Raw genomic sequence first — 14946 nt, 5'->3', positions numbered from 1 at the left:
TTTTTATATACACATATTTATTTTCACTGACATAGAATAGTTGAGGTAGTAGGTTCAGTTCACAGAGGAAAGCCACAGAAAACATGAGAAAAAATAAAAACAGACTTGATCAAAAGAAGGATAAATAAAAACCTGGACAGAGATAGGTACGTTTGGAAGTGAATTTTTTAAAGCTGTCCGCTGTTGAAGCGAATATGACGAGAACTTACACCATTATATTTATGTCAAGACAGAACTTTGATAATAAAGCACTTTCATTTTTATACTTGACCTTTCCTTGACTAATAGCTCATGCTTACCTCAACACTAAAACTCATTAACACCTCTAATTGGAAGGTGGAAATAGTGAAATGGATACCAGATCTTGTCGGCCTTGTTTGGCCCCAAGCCCCACTTTGATGAGATGTATTGGCAATGTTCACATAACCTCTACCTCGAATACTTATATCATAATTTATATCACAACTTACAAAGTCATACATACATAATGAGCACTTATATCATAACTCGCCGAGTCATGCAGATATTGAGCACTTATATCAATGTATCGAGTTCATAGCGTTTTTATGTTCATTAACAAAAAATAAGATTTACAATATTTCATCTGATAACAAAAAGAAACCAGACTTCAATAAAGAGTGAAGATGATTACAAAATACATTGAGAAAATGTTAAAAAGAACAAACATCCTAGTTATGCTGTATTTTTTGTATCCAGTTAAACTTTATCAAACATTTAAATACAAAATTAGTGAAAATTAGAAAACAAACAAAAAATATCTCTGAATAAATTTTCAGTGGGTACAGCATTTTAAGATTGAAGAATTAAGACCCTTTTATCAAAATTATCTTTTCACGTTTGTTTTGTCGATCCAAAATTTAAGGTGATAATTTTGCTAAAAATGATTTTTTACTATGACTTCCGAATGGTTATTAGCGATTGTAAAATTTTTTGGAAAAACCTTCAAATATCGTTGTTTTCCCTTTGTTCTCCAACAAAATTTCTTTCAGGTGAATATTTCTTATAAGATACCTCCCCCCCCCTTATTTCATCAACAGAAATAAACAAAGGATGCATAAAAAATCTGTTTCGCCTATCAAAGTGAACATTTATTATTCCGTGTTCTAAAATTTTCTTTTTAATCGAGTTTACATCTTTTTATATTTAATTTCATTTAATATTACATCTTTTTATATTTAATTTCATTTAATATTACATCTTTTTATATTTAATTTCATTTAATATTACATCTTTTTATATTTAATTTCATTTAATATTACATCTTTTTATATTTAATTTCATTTAATATTACATCTTTTTATATTTAATTTCATTTAATATTACATCGTTTTATCTTTAATTTCATTTAATATTACATCTTTTTATATTTAATATTACATCGTTTTATATTTAATTTCATTTAATATTACATCGTTTTATATTTAATTTCATTTAATATTACATCTTTTTATATTTAATTTCATTTAATATTACATCTTTTTATATTTAATTTCATTTAATATTACATCTTTTTATATTTAATTTCATTTAATATTACATCTTTTTATATTTAATTTCATTTAATATTACATCTTTTTATATTTAATTTCATTTAATATTACATCTTTTTATATTTAATTTCATTTAATATTACATCCTTTTATATTAAATTTCATTTAATATTACATCTTTTTATATTTAATTTCATTTAATATTACATCTTTTTATATTTAATTTCATTTAATATTACATCTTTTTATATTTAATTTCATTTAATATTACATCTTTTAATATTAAATTTCATTTAATATTACATCTTTTTATATTTAATTTTATTTAATATTACATCTTTTTATATTTAATTACATTTAATATTACATCTTTTTATATTTAATTACATTTAATATTACAACTTTTTATATTTAATTTCATTTAATATTACATCTTTTTATATTTAATTTCATTTAATATTACATCTTTTTATATTTAATTTCATTTAATATTATATCTTTTTATATTTAATTTCATTTAATATTACATCGTTTTATATTTAATTTCATTTAATATTACATCTTTTTATATTTAATTTCATTTAATATTACATCTTTTTATATTAAATTTCATTTAATATTAACTCTTTTTATATTTAATTTCATTTAATATTACATCGTTTTATATTTAATTTCATTTAATATTACATCGTTTTATATTTAATTTGATTTAATATTACATCTTTTTATGTTTAATTTCATTTAATATTACATCTTTTTATATTTAATTTCATTTAATATTACATCTTTTTATATTTAATTTCATTTAATATTACATCTTTTTATATTTAATTTCATTTATTATTACATCTTTTTATATTTAATTTCATTTAATATTACATCTTTTTATATTTAATTTCATTTAATATTACATCTTTTTATATTAAATTTCATTTAATATTACATCTTTTTATATTTAATTTCATTTAATATTACATCTTTTTATATTTAATTTCATTTAATATTACAACTTTTTATATTTAATTTCATTTAATATTACATCTTTTTATATTTAATTTGATTTAATATTACATCTTTTTATATTTAATTTCATTTAATATTACATCTTTTTATATTTAATTTCATTTAATATTACATCTTTTTATATTTAATTTCATTTAATATTACATCTTTTTATATTTAATTTCATTTAATATTACATCTTTTTATATTTAATTTCATTTAATATTACATCTTTTTATATTTAATTTCATTTAATATTACATCGTTTTATATTTAATTTCATTTAATATTACATCTTTTTAAATTTCATTTAATATTACATCTTTTAATATTAAATTTCATTTAATATTACATCTTTTTATATTTAATTTCATTTAATATTACATCTTTTTATATTTAATTTCATTTAATATTACATCGTTTTATATTTAATTTCATTTAATATTACATCTTTTTATATTTAATTTCATTCAATATTACATCTTTTTTCATTGGTCAAATTTAAAAGAAAAGGGGAAGAGAATTTACCTCCTCACTCAGAAGTGTTCGTCACTCAAAACACCTGATAAGAAATTTACTAAGACACACTGGTGAAGTCGAAAAATTCAGTACGCAAAGCAAAGATGCCGGAAGTGAACTCGGTTTGCCTAAATATAGAATGGAAGTCACTAAACATGAAACGAAATACGAAACCATGTGAAAATAATTAAAAAAAATTATTTTAGTTTTTACATTTCTTGTTTTATCACGAAAAAAAACAAAAAAAAAAACTTTTATTTTTTATATTTCTATGAATATTTTTAATTATTGTAACATTTGTGTTTTCATGAAAAAAATAAAACTAATGAAAATTTTTATTTACATTTCTATAAATGTCTTTTTGAAATGTTTTTCACAAGTTTTATCACAGAATTTTGTCATAAATAATGTATGAAAGTTTTTTATTAACACTTTTTGTGTTATCACAATAAAACTTATTTTAAACATGCGTATAAAAAGTTTCTTAAAATTAATAAATCGAATATTTTTATGAATAATGTATGAAAGGTTTTTATTTATTAACACTCCTTCTGTTATAAAAAAAACAAAAACAAAAAAAAAACTAATTTCGTTTCATGTTTAGTGACTTCCATTCCATATTTAGGTAAACGGCATCTTAATTTTAAGTACTGAATTTTTGGACATAACCGACACACTTTGCCCATATTCACTACTGAAATAACCGGATTTTGTTTAAGTAAAGTTATCTGTGACAAAACGGATTGAATAGAAACATTTAAATTATTAGAAATAGGATGGCACTTTTTTTTTTTTTTTAAATATATTATGACATAACTATTACAATTTGAAATGTAAGGAATCCAAAAACGATATGTGCTTTCTTTTTGTCTACAAAGTGTTTATTTACCTTTAAAGACATGAAGCAAGCTTTCGACTCTGTCTCGAGTCATTTTTAAGAGATTTCCTTTTATATTACTTGTTTTGATTGGACTATTGTTTTTATCTGAAGTGCTATTTCCAAGATAGCGACCAGCATGCCTGATGAAGGTTGAGGCTACACCGACCAAAACGTTGCACAAATAATACTTAAGATGAGAATAATAGTCTATACTTGTAGAGTTTAATCAAGACAATAAAAAATGAAAATATCAAAAAACAAGTTTATATTGTACGTATTCGCTATGGAATGAAGTTCTCCGAAAAAAAAAAAAATTACTTAATTTCATCAAGTAGATTTTTTTTTACAGCGAAGAAACAATTTGTTATGATACAGAGCAAAAGGTTCGATGTTTAGGAAGAAAAGCTAGTATTAAAGATGGGGAGGGAGTGTCGGTGCTTTACATTGAGTTATCTCCCCATGGTGTGTTCTAAAAATCCAAAAAAAAAAAAAAAAAAAAAATCAAAGATGTCTACCTTCAATGTGGTGTCATAAGAACGTGTTTTTCGGAGATCTTCAGTTCCAAACGAATACGTATAATATAACCTTTTTTTTTCTCTCTCGATATTTTCATGTTTTAATGTCTTGATTAAACTGCACAAGTACCAATGGTTAGATCAAAACAAGTAATACAAACAATCATTTAAAAACTTCAGAACTGAGATTTCTTTTTGTTAACCATTTTTCTTTATTTTTGATGCCTACAACTTTCTCGGAGTATTAGTTCGGAAAATGGACATTTTGTAAGTCTCTAAGTGCAAATACACGACTCACATGACAATGCCATAAGAGAATGACACTTTTTCGAAATATTGTCATGAAATGAATATTAAAATCTGATATTTAAGAAATCCAAAAACGATGTGTTTTTCCCCCTTTAAAATAAATATTTAGCTTCAAAGCATTTCATTTTCATTTAAAAATAATCTAAATAAAATTATTTTTATTTCCTTCATTACCTCCCCTCCAAAAAAAAAAAAAAAAAAAAAAAAAAAAAGAAGAAGCTGATGGAAAGACCTGGCACAATGATCTCTACTCCAGAAATGGTACTACATTATCATTACCATAAAAAGTAAAGCAGGAGGATTGTGTAATGTTCTTTTTGTTGCATTGAGACCATCCTCCCAGGCATTATTTTCTCCTTTTTTGGTCGTAGTGCTCATTATTTTTTTTTTTATCAGTGAAGACAAAAAAGATGGTGCCACTTCTGGTCAGTGTTATTAAATTAACAACAATTTTTTTGTTCTAATTCATTATCATAAATCTGGCCTTTTCTGATCTTTCTCAAACTCTATACGTTCGTTTTGGCTATTTTCGATTGGGTATCAATTCTAGCTTAGTGGTTGGTTATACAAATCAGATTGCAGCCAATTATGTTTGGATTTTTATTTATTCTAATAAAATTTCTCCATTAAGTAAAACACATATGTATCTTAAACCATTTCCTTGAAATAAAACAATTTTTAAAAAATTCTACTTAAAAAAATTAATGTAATTACAAAAAAAAAAAAAAATCATAAAATAGTAAATTTTATTCAATGTCTGTAGATTGAAAGTATTAACACACCCTCCCACTCACACACAAAAAATATATTCCTCCACAAATGTACATCGAGGCAATTATTGTTCATTATCATTAATAAAATCAATGCTAAAATGTTTATTTTGCTAATATGAAATTACAACTTATTTGTCTGAAATATCAAAACACAAAACATGAAAAAAACTAATTTTTTTTTTGAGAATGTAGTCTGATTTCACATGTGACTAAAAAAAATATGTTTTACAGCAACAAAATAAAGCAGATGTCAAATCACAGTTTAGAGTCATCAAAATGTATGTGTATTTTGAAATTCGGGGAAGAAAAGACAGATGGGGGGGGGGAAGAATTGCTGTTTTTTTGGATCAGAATTTATATATTGAACACTTGTCGTGGGTTAGTTTTTCGATTTCCTTTAAAAAAGTGAAAAAAAAAAAAGATTTCAAAACATGTTTTGAATGAAAAACTTTCTAACACACACACACAGCATAATGTAATGGTGAGAAGCCTTGACTGTCATTTAGGCGTTCGGGTTTCGATCCTGGCTTGAGGCAGTTGCCTATCTAGCCGCACAGATCAACTGTGAAATAGCGAAACAGTACTGTATGTGGATGACTATATATCTACATTATATTGTATATATATATATATATATATATATATATATATATATATATACACACACACACAAGCTTATTTCTGTAATTCATTTATGTCTAACATATAAGGCAACATCATTCTGAATCACTGAACGTAGATGTACCTCGTCTCTCTCTTTATATATTATAATTATTTTTATACCTACTAATACTAGTGTCTCATGCTTTTGCAATCATTAGTGCAGGACGTGACAATTGCGATTCTACTGGTTAGAAAATTCAAACCCACCTACAAAGCTACTTTTGACTCCATTTGTTAGGGTGTTACCCCTAGGCCATCATCAACCGTCATGAGAATTAAGGAAAATTAATAACTATTAATGCCAAATACAGACATAACGTTACGACAGTCAATTGTGTTTATATATATAAAGCGATGCTCTTTGTGTAAACAAATCGAGCTTAGGTATTTGGACGATGTCAAAACATTGTTAATTCACTACCCGGACAGCAGTAGCCATATAGCATAATGGTGAGAAGCTTTGACTGTTGTTTGGGCAGTTGGGCTTTGATCTTGGCTTGAGGTAGCTGCCTGTCTAGCCGCACTGATGAGCTGTGATACAGCAAAACAGTACTGTATGTGGATGACATATATATATATATATATATATATATATATATATATATATATATATATATATAGATATAGTGTTATAATGGAATAATTCCAGGAGGAAATCCGGGTATGAGAGCTCAATGTGGTAAACAGAGCAATAACATAAAAATATAACACGGAAATTACATAATTGTCGATGCAATCTAAAATGTAATTGTCTAGTTTAGATGCTTGAAAATACCATAAGGTTGAAATAAATTATTGCATCGACAATTATGTAATTTCCGTGTTATATTTTTATATATATATATATATATATATATATATATATATATATATATATATATATAAGCGAGAATGTGTGTGAGGACACTTCTCAACTTATATATTCAATGGATTTTTGATCTACAAACTTGAAATTTGTTATATAAGATATTCACACATGTGGAAAATGTTTTAAGCCGTGTTTATCCAGCAGAAAAAACGGACTGCTAAGAGGTCGAAATTGAAAAATTGGTACGTGAAGGTCATCTGATTTTTATCTGTTAACTGTTGCATGAGTAGTTCACATTACAGATTCATTATGTTAAAAACAAGTAGGTTTGAAAAAACTTTTTAAAGACGTGTCAAGCCAGCCTAAAGGTTATCATACTTGACTCGCTGTCTTTATGTTTTGTTTTCAATCTCAGCCAGAGTTTTTTTTCGATATGTACTGTTTAGAAAAAACATAATACTTGCATGCACATGTCTCAGTTTCTTTATGAATTAAAACATCATATTTATGCATATATAAGTAAGAGAGTGTGTGTGCGTGTGGACAACTCTCAACCTATGTACTCAACCTATATACTCAACAAATTTTTCATCTACAGACTTCAAATTTGGTATATAGGGTATTCAGACATGTGAAAAACTTTTTAATTGGTTTCATCCAGAAAAATGGGCTGCTAAGAGTTCAAAATTGAAAAATTGGTACTTGCGGGTTTATCAGATTTTTATCTGTGAACCGTTTCACGACTGCGCATGCACAAATCGTTCACATGACAGCTTCCTTATGTTAAGAACAAGTAGGTTTGAAAACACTTTTTAAAGGTGTGGCAAGCTGGCCTAATGGTAATCGTACTTAACTCAGTGTTTAAGTTTTGGCTTTGATCTTAACTCAAGTATTTTTTTTTTTTTTACTTACAAGAAGTGAAAATGTTTAGAAAAAACAATACTTGCATGCATATTTGTCAGTTTCTTTCTTTTTTACTTTATTGGGTACAATATAATAATCAGTAAAGGATTGGTTCTAATAATGATAACAACGAAATCTGCATAAATTAAATATCATATTTATGAATATTTTACGACCGGGCTATGTCGGGTGGCCTGCTAGTATATATGCATATATATATATATATAAATAAAAAATGAAAGCAGGCAGAGATTACATCTTCATCCTAATTTACAATCAACTCAGCTTCCTTATTCTCTTAATTCATTTTGAACTTGAGCCGTCAAGAAACAAGACTGAAAATATAAGAATTTGTGTTATTCAGATCGCTATTCTCACAACGTTTCAGCTGATGTAACCTCCGATCTTCTGGAGCATAACTTTTTTTGTGCCAATATAAATACAAAGAATTTATATTTTTATTAATTCGTGTTGTGATTGTTTTGCGTACGTGAGAAACTAGATATTTTACAATTTCTCTGATCATTATTAGAAAATGTTTCAGCTGGACCATTCTCCCATCTCTCGCCTTCCCCATCCGAAAATATATTGCATTTATTCCAGCTTAATTAACCAGTGTTTACCGACAACTGTAACATCCAATCTATTCGGATTTCATTTATGCCAAGAAATCAATAAATAAGATCAATCAATTATTATTGATCAGCTTTGATGATAGCATTTTTTTTTAGTTAGCTCAAAGCGTATTTCTAGACGAAACTTTCTATTTTTAGTAAACCAAGCCAACTTTAATCAGAGGCAAAAAAGAATGAAACAAATACATCACAACTACATAAAATTTTTGCACCGATTTTTTTTTTTAAAGCAATCAATCATCTCCCCCCCCACCTCCCCTTCCCTAGTCAAACTCATTGTGATAGGCGCAGTAACAACATGGCAGTGTCAGATGTAAACAGACGAGTCAACATAAAGACCCGTCATTCTTTGGGAGTCAGAACCAGTTTTTATTACCACTTGAACTGCCTAATATTTAAGGTATTCTCTTAAAGGATATTCTTTTGAAATAGAAAAAGAATCAATATTCTGTAGAAATATTTGGACTACTATTCACATTTTTTTTTTTTTTACTTGGGAGTCACCACTTATCAAGGCTTGAAAGCCACTCGAGGATAAGAGTTAATGAATGTATGGTGGTAGTGTAGTAATCGTTAATGGTGTAAATTAGGCAGAATTTGATTATTTATGGGCATGGCTCAATAAGAATTTGTTTACATTAGATTTGAAGGTTACCATGTTGTAGTCAACTGGGAAGCAGGTCAGCAAAACAGTGTTCTACAGGCGGGCAGTTTTGGGAAAGAAGCTTCGTTCATGGAATTTTAGTTTAAATTTAGGCACAGATAGAGATTGGAGGAAATCATTTATAGTGGTTGTAGTGTTTTTTTGTGAAAGTTTGATAAAGGAGAATCAGATTGGAGTTCAGTCGAGCACATTCCATGAAAATAACGAAAGAGCAGAGATCAGCTTGCAACGTTTCTTCAGTGGAAAAGATGTTGCAAGGAAGAGAAAAAGGTATCACCTAATAGGTTTCGAAGCCAGTTTTGAACTCTATCAAGGTTGGATAGGGCTCGCCAGGAAGCTCATATCCAGATGTGGCAATAGTGCTCCATTTTAGGGCATACCTGGCTCTTATACAGATAGTTGATGGCATCGACAGTGAGATACCTGTGGGAGCGGAAGAGTAATCCAACCATTTTTCTAGTAATCTTGGCAACAGATTTGATGTATGTGTTTCATTTCAGATCAGGAGTGAAGGTCAGTCCCAAATGCTGTCAAGACACGGAACTTCCCCAAGACGAGAGCGATTCGTTTTAATTGGGGTGTTTCAGAAAAGAAAAAAATAACATCAACGTTTTGACTGATGCAACCTCCAACCTTCTTCAGGTGTATCTTGTTGAATTTGCAAGAACTCATAACATAACGGATATAGCGCTAAGAAATAATCAGTTCTAAGTAACAGTCTTCAAGAGATTGAAGGTTCAATCCTAGCTAGGCACAGAAGAAAATCCAGAAGAAATCAGCATCCGTCATCATAATGCACATGTCCACCTCCTCCAAAAAATGGTATATTCAACTGGAATTTTGTTTTGTGTTTACATATACATGAGAACTAAAAACATTCAATATAACTTCTGTACATTAGTTCAATGTGATAGTAATGAAAATGTATTTTCTGTTTTGTAAATTAATGAAATTGCAATTCTTTTGTTTGATGAAGCGCTAGGTCAATTAAGAATTAACCCCCACCCCATGAAATAAATGTAAGAAAAAATTGAACAATACTCTCATGTATATTAAAACATTGCTATAGAAGAAAAAATGAGGTCGTCAGTGATGCGGTACTGTGGGATCCTAAACACAGAACCGCTAAAATAGGAAAACATGTCAAGACGGACACAAAATCATTGACAGAAGACACTGGCTTACAACCTGAAGATTTTCCTAAGGCAAAAGAATATAGAGACCTGTGGAGGGAAAGAGTCAATTTGGTCCAGGCAACGCACCTGATATGATGATACGATGATACTAAAACCAGCTAAAACAAGAAATTCACTGATGATATGCCAGCACCAAAATTTTTGAATAGAAGTAAGAATTTCTCCAGCACAAAAGATTAAATATTTATGAATAATTACTTGCAAATGCTAAAACCATTAGTTCTGGAGCCTTCGCATGAAGAAATCCTTCAAGACTGAAGTAATTTTGTTAAAAACAGGGATATTCATCATTTTCTTTAATGTTTACATGCACATGTGAACTGGAAGCATTTATGTGTTTCACCACACTATTAAAGATTTTACAACTCAATGTATTTTCTGGTCATATTAGTATATTTACAATTAGCTACAACGATTACACTCTTGCAATGATTTCTAAATACTATAAGGTTTGGTCAATTTGCATTACACTTACGTTTCTGTGTGGGGTCATGTGTTTAAATTCCTTTTTTTAGTGACCTTATTTGCACACTATTCAGTAGGGAGAGAAAAGTTTTGCTTCATAGGGAGTCTCTGATGTGATCTCTGATGGATTCCCAACCAGCCTGTTAGTATTGGGCGCAGCGATAAAAGTGTTGTCCAAAAGAAAACCATGTTGTCTTTTTTTCAAGCAACAATTTTATTGTTCTGCGTAGTAGTATCTTGTTTTGCGATCCAAAGTTTAGGGTGATCAGCATGCCTGAGTGGGCTATGGTTACCAGTCACATAAACCTCGGCCAATAGGTTGTCAAGAATAGGTTGGCAATGAAGTTTGCTGATTCTCACAACCGGGGAGAGGGGTTGGGAAAGTGACTGTTGTGAAAGGTGCAACAGAGAAAATTATGTGTGATGTAACCATCGGCATGTGTATAGCTCGAGAAATCAAGCCAATTAATCTCAAAATACAATTGGCTACTCTGATTGAAAGAGAGCACTATGTCCACCTTATCAAAATGTGTAATCCAGCAGAGTACAGTTATAAGTCGAGAGAGAGAACAGCACTGTTGCCACATCTGGGCAGGAGCTGCTTGGCATGCACTACCCAGCCTTAATAAAGTTCAAAACCAGCTTCGAAACCTACTAGGTGATGCCCTTTTCTCTTCCTTGCTATCTCTTTTCTATAGAAGAGATGTTGCAAGACTGTGCTCAACGGGAACTCCAATCTATCACCCCCGCCTTGCCAAATTTTTACAAAAACACTCAACTAACTACAGTCACTACAAATGATTTCCCCATTGTCTACTTGTGCTTAAATCTAAATGCAGATTCTATAAACAAAGCTGCTTTCCCAGAACTGCTCGCCTTTGGAACAATATTCCACTGTCCTACTTCCCAATTGAATGCAACATGGCAGCTTTCAAATCCAATGTAAACAAGTTCTTGTTGAACCGTCAGCTTTTACCCAATTTACACCATTAACAATTACGACACTACTACCTTACATTCATTAACCCTTATCCTCGAGTGGCCTTCAGACCTTGATAAGTAGTGACTCCCAAGTAAAAAAACAAACAAACAAAAAAGACAGTAGAGGTAATATAGGTAACTAATGTTGTGTTGTAAGCCTGATCTAAAGCGCATGTTTGTGTTGTTGCATTTTGTTTTGTGCTGTTGTGTTTTGTGTTGTTGCGTTTTGTTTTGTGCTGTTGTTTTGTGTTGTTGCATTTTGTTTTGTGCTGTTGTGTTTTGTTTTGTGCTGTTGTTTTGTGTTGTTGCGTTTTGTTTTGTGCTGTTGTGTTTTGTGTTGTTGCGTTTTGTTTTGTGCTGTTGTTTTGTGTTGTTGCATTTTGTTTTGTGCTGTTGTGTTTTGTGTTGTTGCATTTTGTTTTGTGCTGTTGTTTTGTGTTGTTGCATTTTGTTTTGTGCTGTTGTGTTTTGTTTTGTGCTGTTGTTTTGTGTTGTTGCATTTTGTTTTGTGCTGTTGTGTTTTGTGTTGTTGCATTTTGTTTTGTGTTGTTGTGTTTTGTATTGTGCTGGACAAAGTACGTCTCTAAAACCGTAGGTCAAGAATATTTTGTCATCACTTAGCAAAAACCTTTACTGGCTGCTCTTCAACCATTTATTTAAAGCTGCATACATCTATTATGCAAATATTTGCATCGTCAGTCACGACCCCCCTCCCCCATGTGCTCAGAACATTAATTGCCTGGAAACTATTCATCAAGATGTAACTAACTGAATACTCTCCCGTCATACACCTACTGTTATTCTCAATGCCTTGCTTCCCTAAGCTTAGATTCATTAAAGCTCTGATGTCTAGCAAGCGACTCAAGAAACATTCAAACAATTATTAACCATCTCACTAACATCTTAAACCTCTTTGATCTCCACCTGCCCAGTACATTAACATGGATTCCTTGCTGGTAGTGAAGTGAGCAATATTCTTGAGATTTGGGTGAGAGTAAGATTCTCCAATGTAAATCTAGTGAATGTTCTCCTTCGTCAATCTTCTTACCTCCTTGAATTTCACAACTATTTTGCATCAGTTGCAATATTTTTGGTATGATAGGAGGATATGACAAAGATTTATCATCATGTGTGATAAGAACAAACCAAGTAGATACCAGAAGAGCTTTATAAAATAAAGTGAATCTTGAATTCTTCATTCATATCTTTCCTTCTAAACACAAGTAGATTATTACGTTTCTGCTGAGCATAATTGGATTAATTCTTTGCTTAGAAAATCTTGTCTTAATGGATTTATGCTGCCATTCTTTTTTGATTAGAACTACATTTTTTTTTTTTTTCAAGAATGATTTTACACACAAGATTTCTTGCTGGCAGTGATGACTATTATTCTTTTCTGGGATTTGGGTGGCAATTAGCCTCTCCAAGGTTTGAGTACTCTCTGTATTTCCAGTGGAGGTCTGGTTAGTGCTTTTCCTTCTCGGTCTTCCGATCCCCCTAGACTTTTCACAAGTTTTTTCATATGCTCTCAGTCAAAACTGATGCAATCATTTTTTTTTTGAGAGGAGGGATGAATTTGATGAGATTTCTTGCAATTTCATTTGGTGTTCCATCATCATCATTAAAAACAGCAAAACATAATAAATTACAAAATTGTAAGACAAATTTTGAATATGAGTAAAATTTGGTTCAACTATTTTTTTTAAAAATGTCGAGTGATTTCATCTTAAGACAAACTGTATTCGTCATATCATCTGAATTCTTCCAACTATTTTTTTCATCCTGAGTGTCATTTTCACGTTTTCATCAATGTAACTCCTGACCGTCTTCATCTGTATCTTGCCAAACTTGGTAACTGCAACGACCTGTGGCGTAGTGGATAAAGTACTTGATAAAATGTAGTTGTAAATTTACACTCTTCTGTAGGTTGAAGATTTAATTCTTAATACAGACGATACTCACAATAGAATCCCACATGACTTCTACTCAGTCATGGCTGACAGAACGAGATGATGTTACTCCCGTGGCCTAAATAAAGGGTTCTGTTTGAAATTCTGTGCAGATTCCAGAGTTCAAGATATGCCTTAAGAAGATCAAAAGTTATATCGACCAAAACGTGAAAATAAGACTGGAGATGAGAACAGTAGTTTGAAGAATCCAAATAATATGAATAATCAATCCTCATCTCAAAAAGGTTAGAAACATAAGTTATCTCTCTCAGCATCTACTGATATATAAACTTGGCCGTTATTTTTGTGTTTTCTTTCTAGATGAGTTGCTCTACGAAGGATTCATAGTCGAGTCTACTGTTTCTCCCATAGTTGGAAGATTATTAGTGAAAGTGATGCAGAATTGCTGACAGGATTCTGACATGACACACCGAGTCCACTGTCTATGCCAGTTCCAACTGCACCACTTCCATAAAATAAAATATATGAAAATAAAGTTATCCTGCCATCATGGAAGCTTTCAGAAACAATGAATAGATAAAAAAAAAATTCAGCCAGAATTATTTTGTTCTAGAAATCCTGGAAGATATTCAATTGGTCTGGCGAATAATTTCCGTATGCACACAATGTCTGAGAGAATAAGAAAAGAAAAATGAATGAAAAAGTCTGCTTAGCAAAGCGTTGAACAAAAGAGACCAAATGGAAGCATAAAGAATGGCACGATGCTGACACATTTTGCTTTTGGAATTTGGGTAGAAAGCAAATTGCGCCAGTCTAGGCATCAAACGTTTTTAATCTCTTTTATAAATAAAAAAAAAGTAAAATATAATAACAGTAAACAAAAACAAAGAATAACATTTTTTCTTAATTATAGTTCAAAATTTTGAAAAGTGCTAAAGTGAACGACTAAGAATTGGTGTTGAAGCATTTTTCTAGCACACGAATACTGAGGTCAGTATTGGCAAGCACTTACCAAGCAGTTGCCAAAAGATTGGAAAAAAAAAAAAAGAAAAAAGAAAAAGAACTACAAGTAACTAGACCAACAAAATAAAAAGGCACAAAAACAAATACAATGTCGGACTATCATGAACGTTTGCAGAATCAAGGCAGCGATTTTGAAGAGATGAAACGAGAGTTCAACATCTAATGCTACACATCGATGTGGACAACACA

The 14946-nt window shown here is 30.1% G+C and overlaps 2 protein-coding genes across 5 annotated transcripts in view; both read right to left on the bottom strand.

The window, feature by feature from the left end:
• The window catches only part of LOC145297482 (calcium-dependent protein kinase C-like), a 731210-nt gene that overhangs the window by 49395 nt on the left and 666869 nt on the right, over positions 1 to 14946 (bottom strand). The window lies entirely within an intron of this gene.
• On the bottom strand, positions 9270 to 13038 carry LOC145297483 (uncharacterized). Its single transcript, XM_080143358.1, has 2 exons — positions 11661 to 13038; positions 9270 to 11126 (listed from the first exon to the last, which is right to left on the bottom strand). Exon 1 carries the CDS (start codon positions 12357 to 12359, stop codon positions 11988 to 11990), a length of 372 nt encoding a protein of 123 aa, XP_079999484.1. The 5' UTR covers positions 12360 to 13038; the 3' UTR covers positions 9270 to 11126; positions 11661 to 11987.

Source organism: Euprymna scolopes, chromosome 18 (assembly GCF_053919585.1).
Source record: "Euprymna scolopes isolate OS-2025 chromosome 18, ASM5391958v1, whole genome shotgun sequence".
In the NCBI taxonomy this organism is placed as follows: Eukaryota; Metazoa; Mollusca; class Cephalopoda; order Sepiida; family Sepiolidae; genus Euprymna; species Euprymna scolopes.
This window is presented reverse-complemented; position numbering and strand designations above follow the sequence as displayed.

Bases quoted from the DNA above. Each gene is read 5' to 3' on its own strand.
- LOC145297483 (XM_080143358.1), bottom strand. From the start codon at position 12,359: ATGCAACAACACAAAACACAACAGCACAAAACAAAATGCAACAACACA.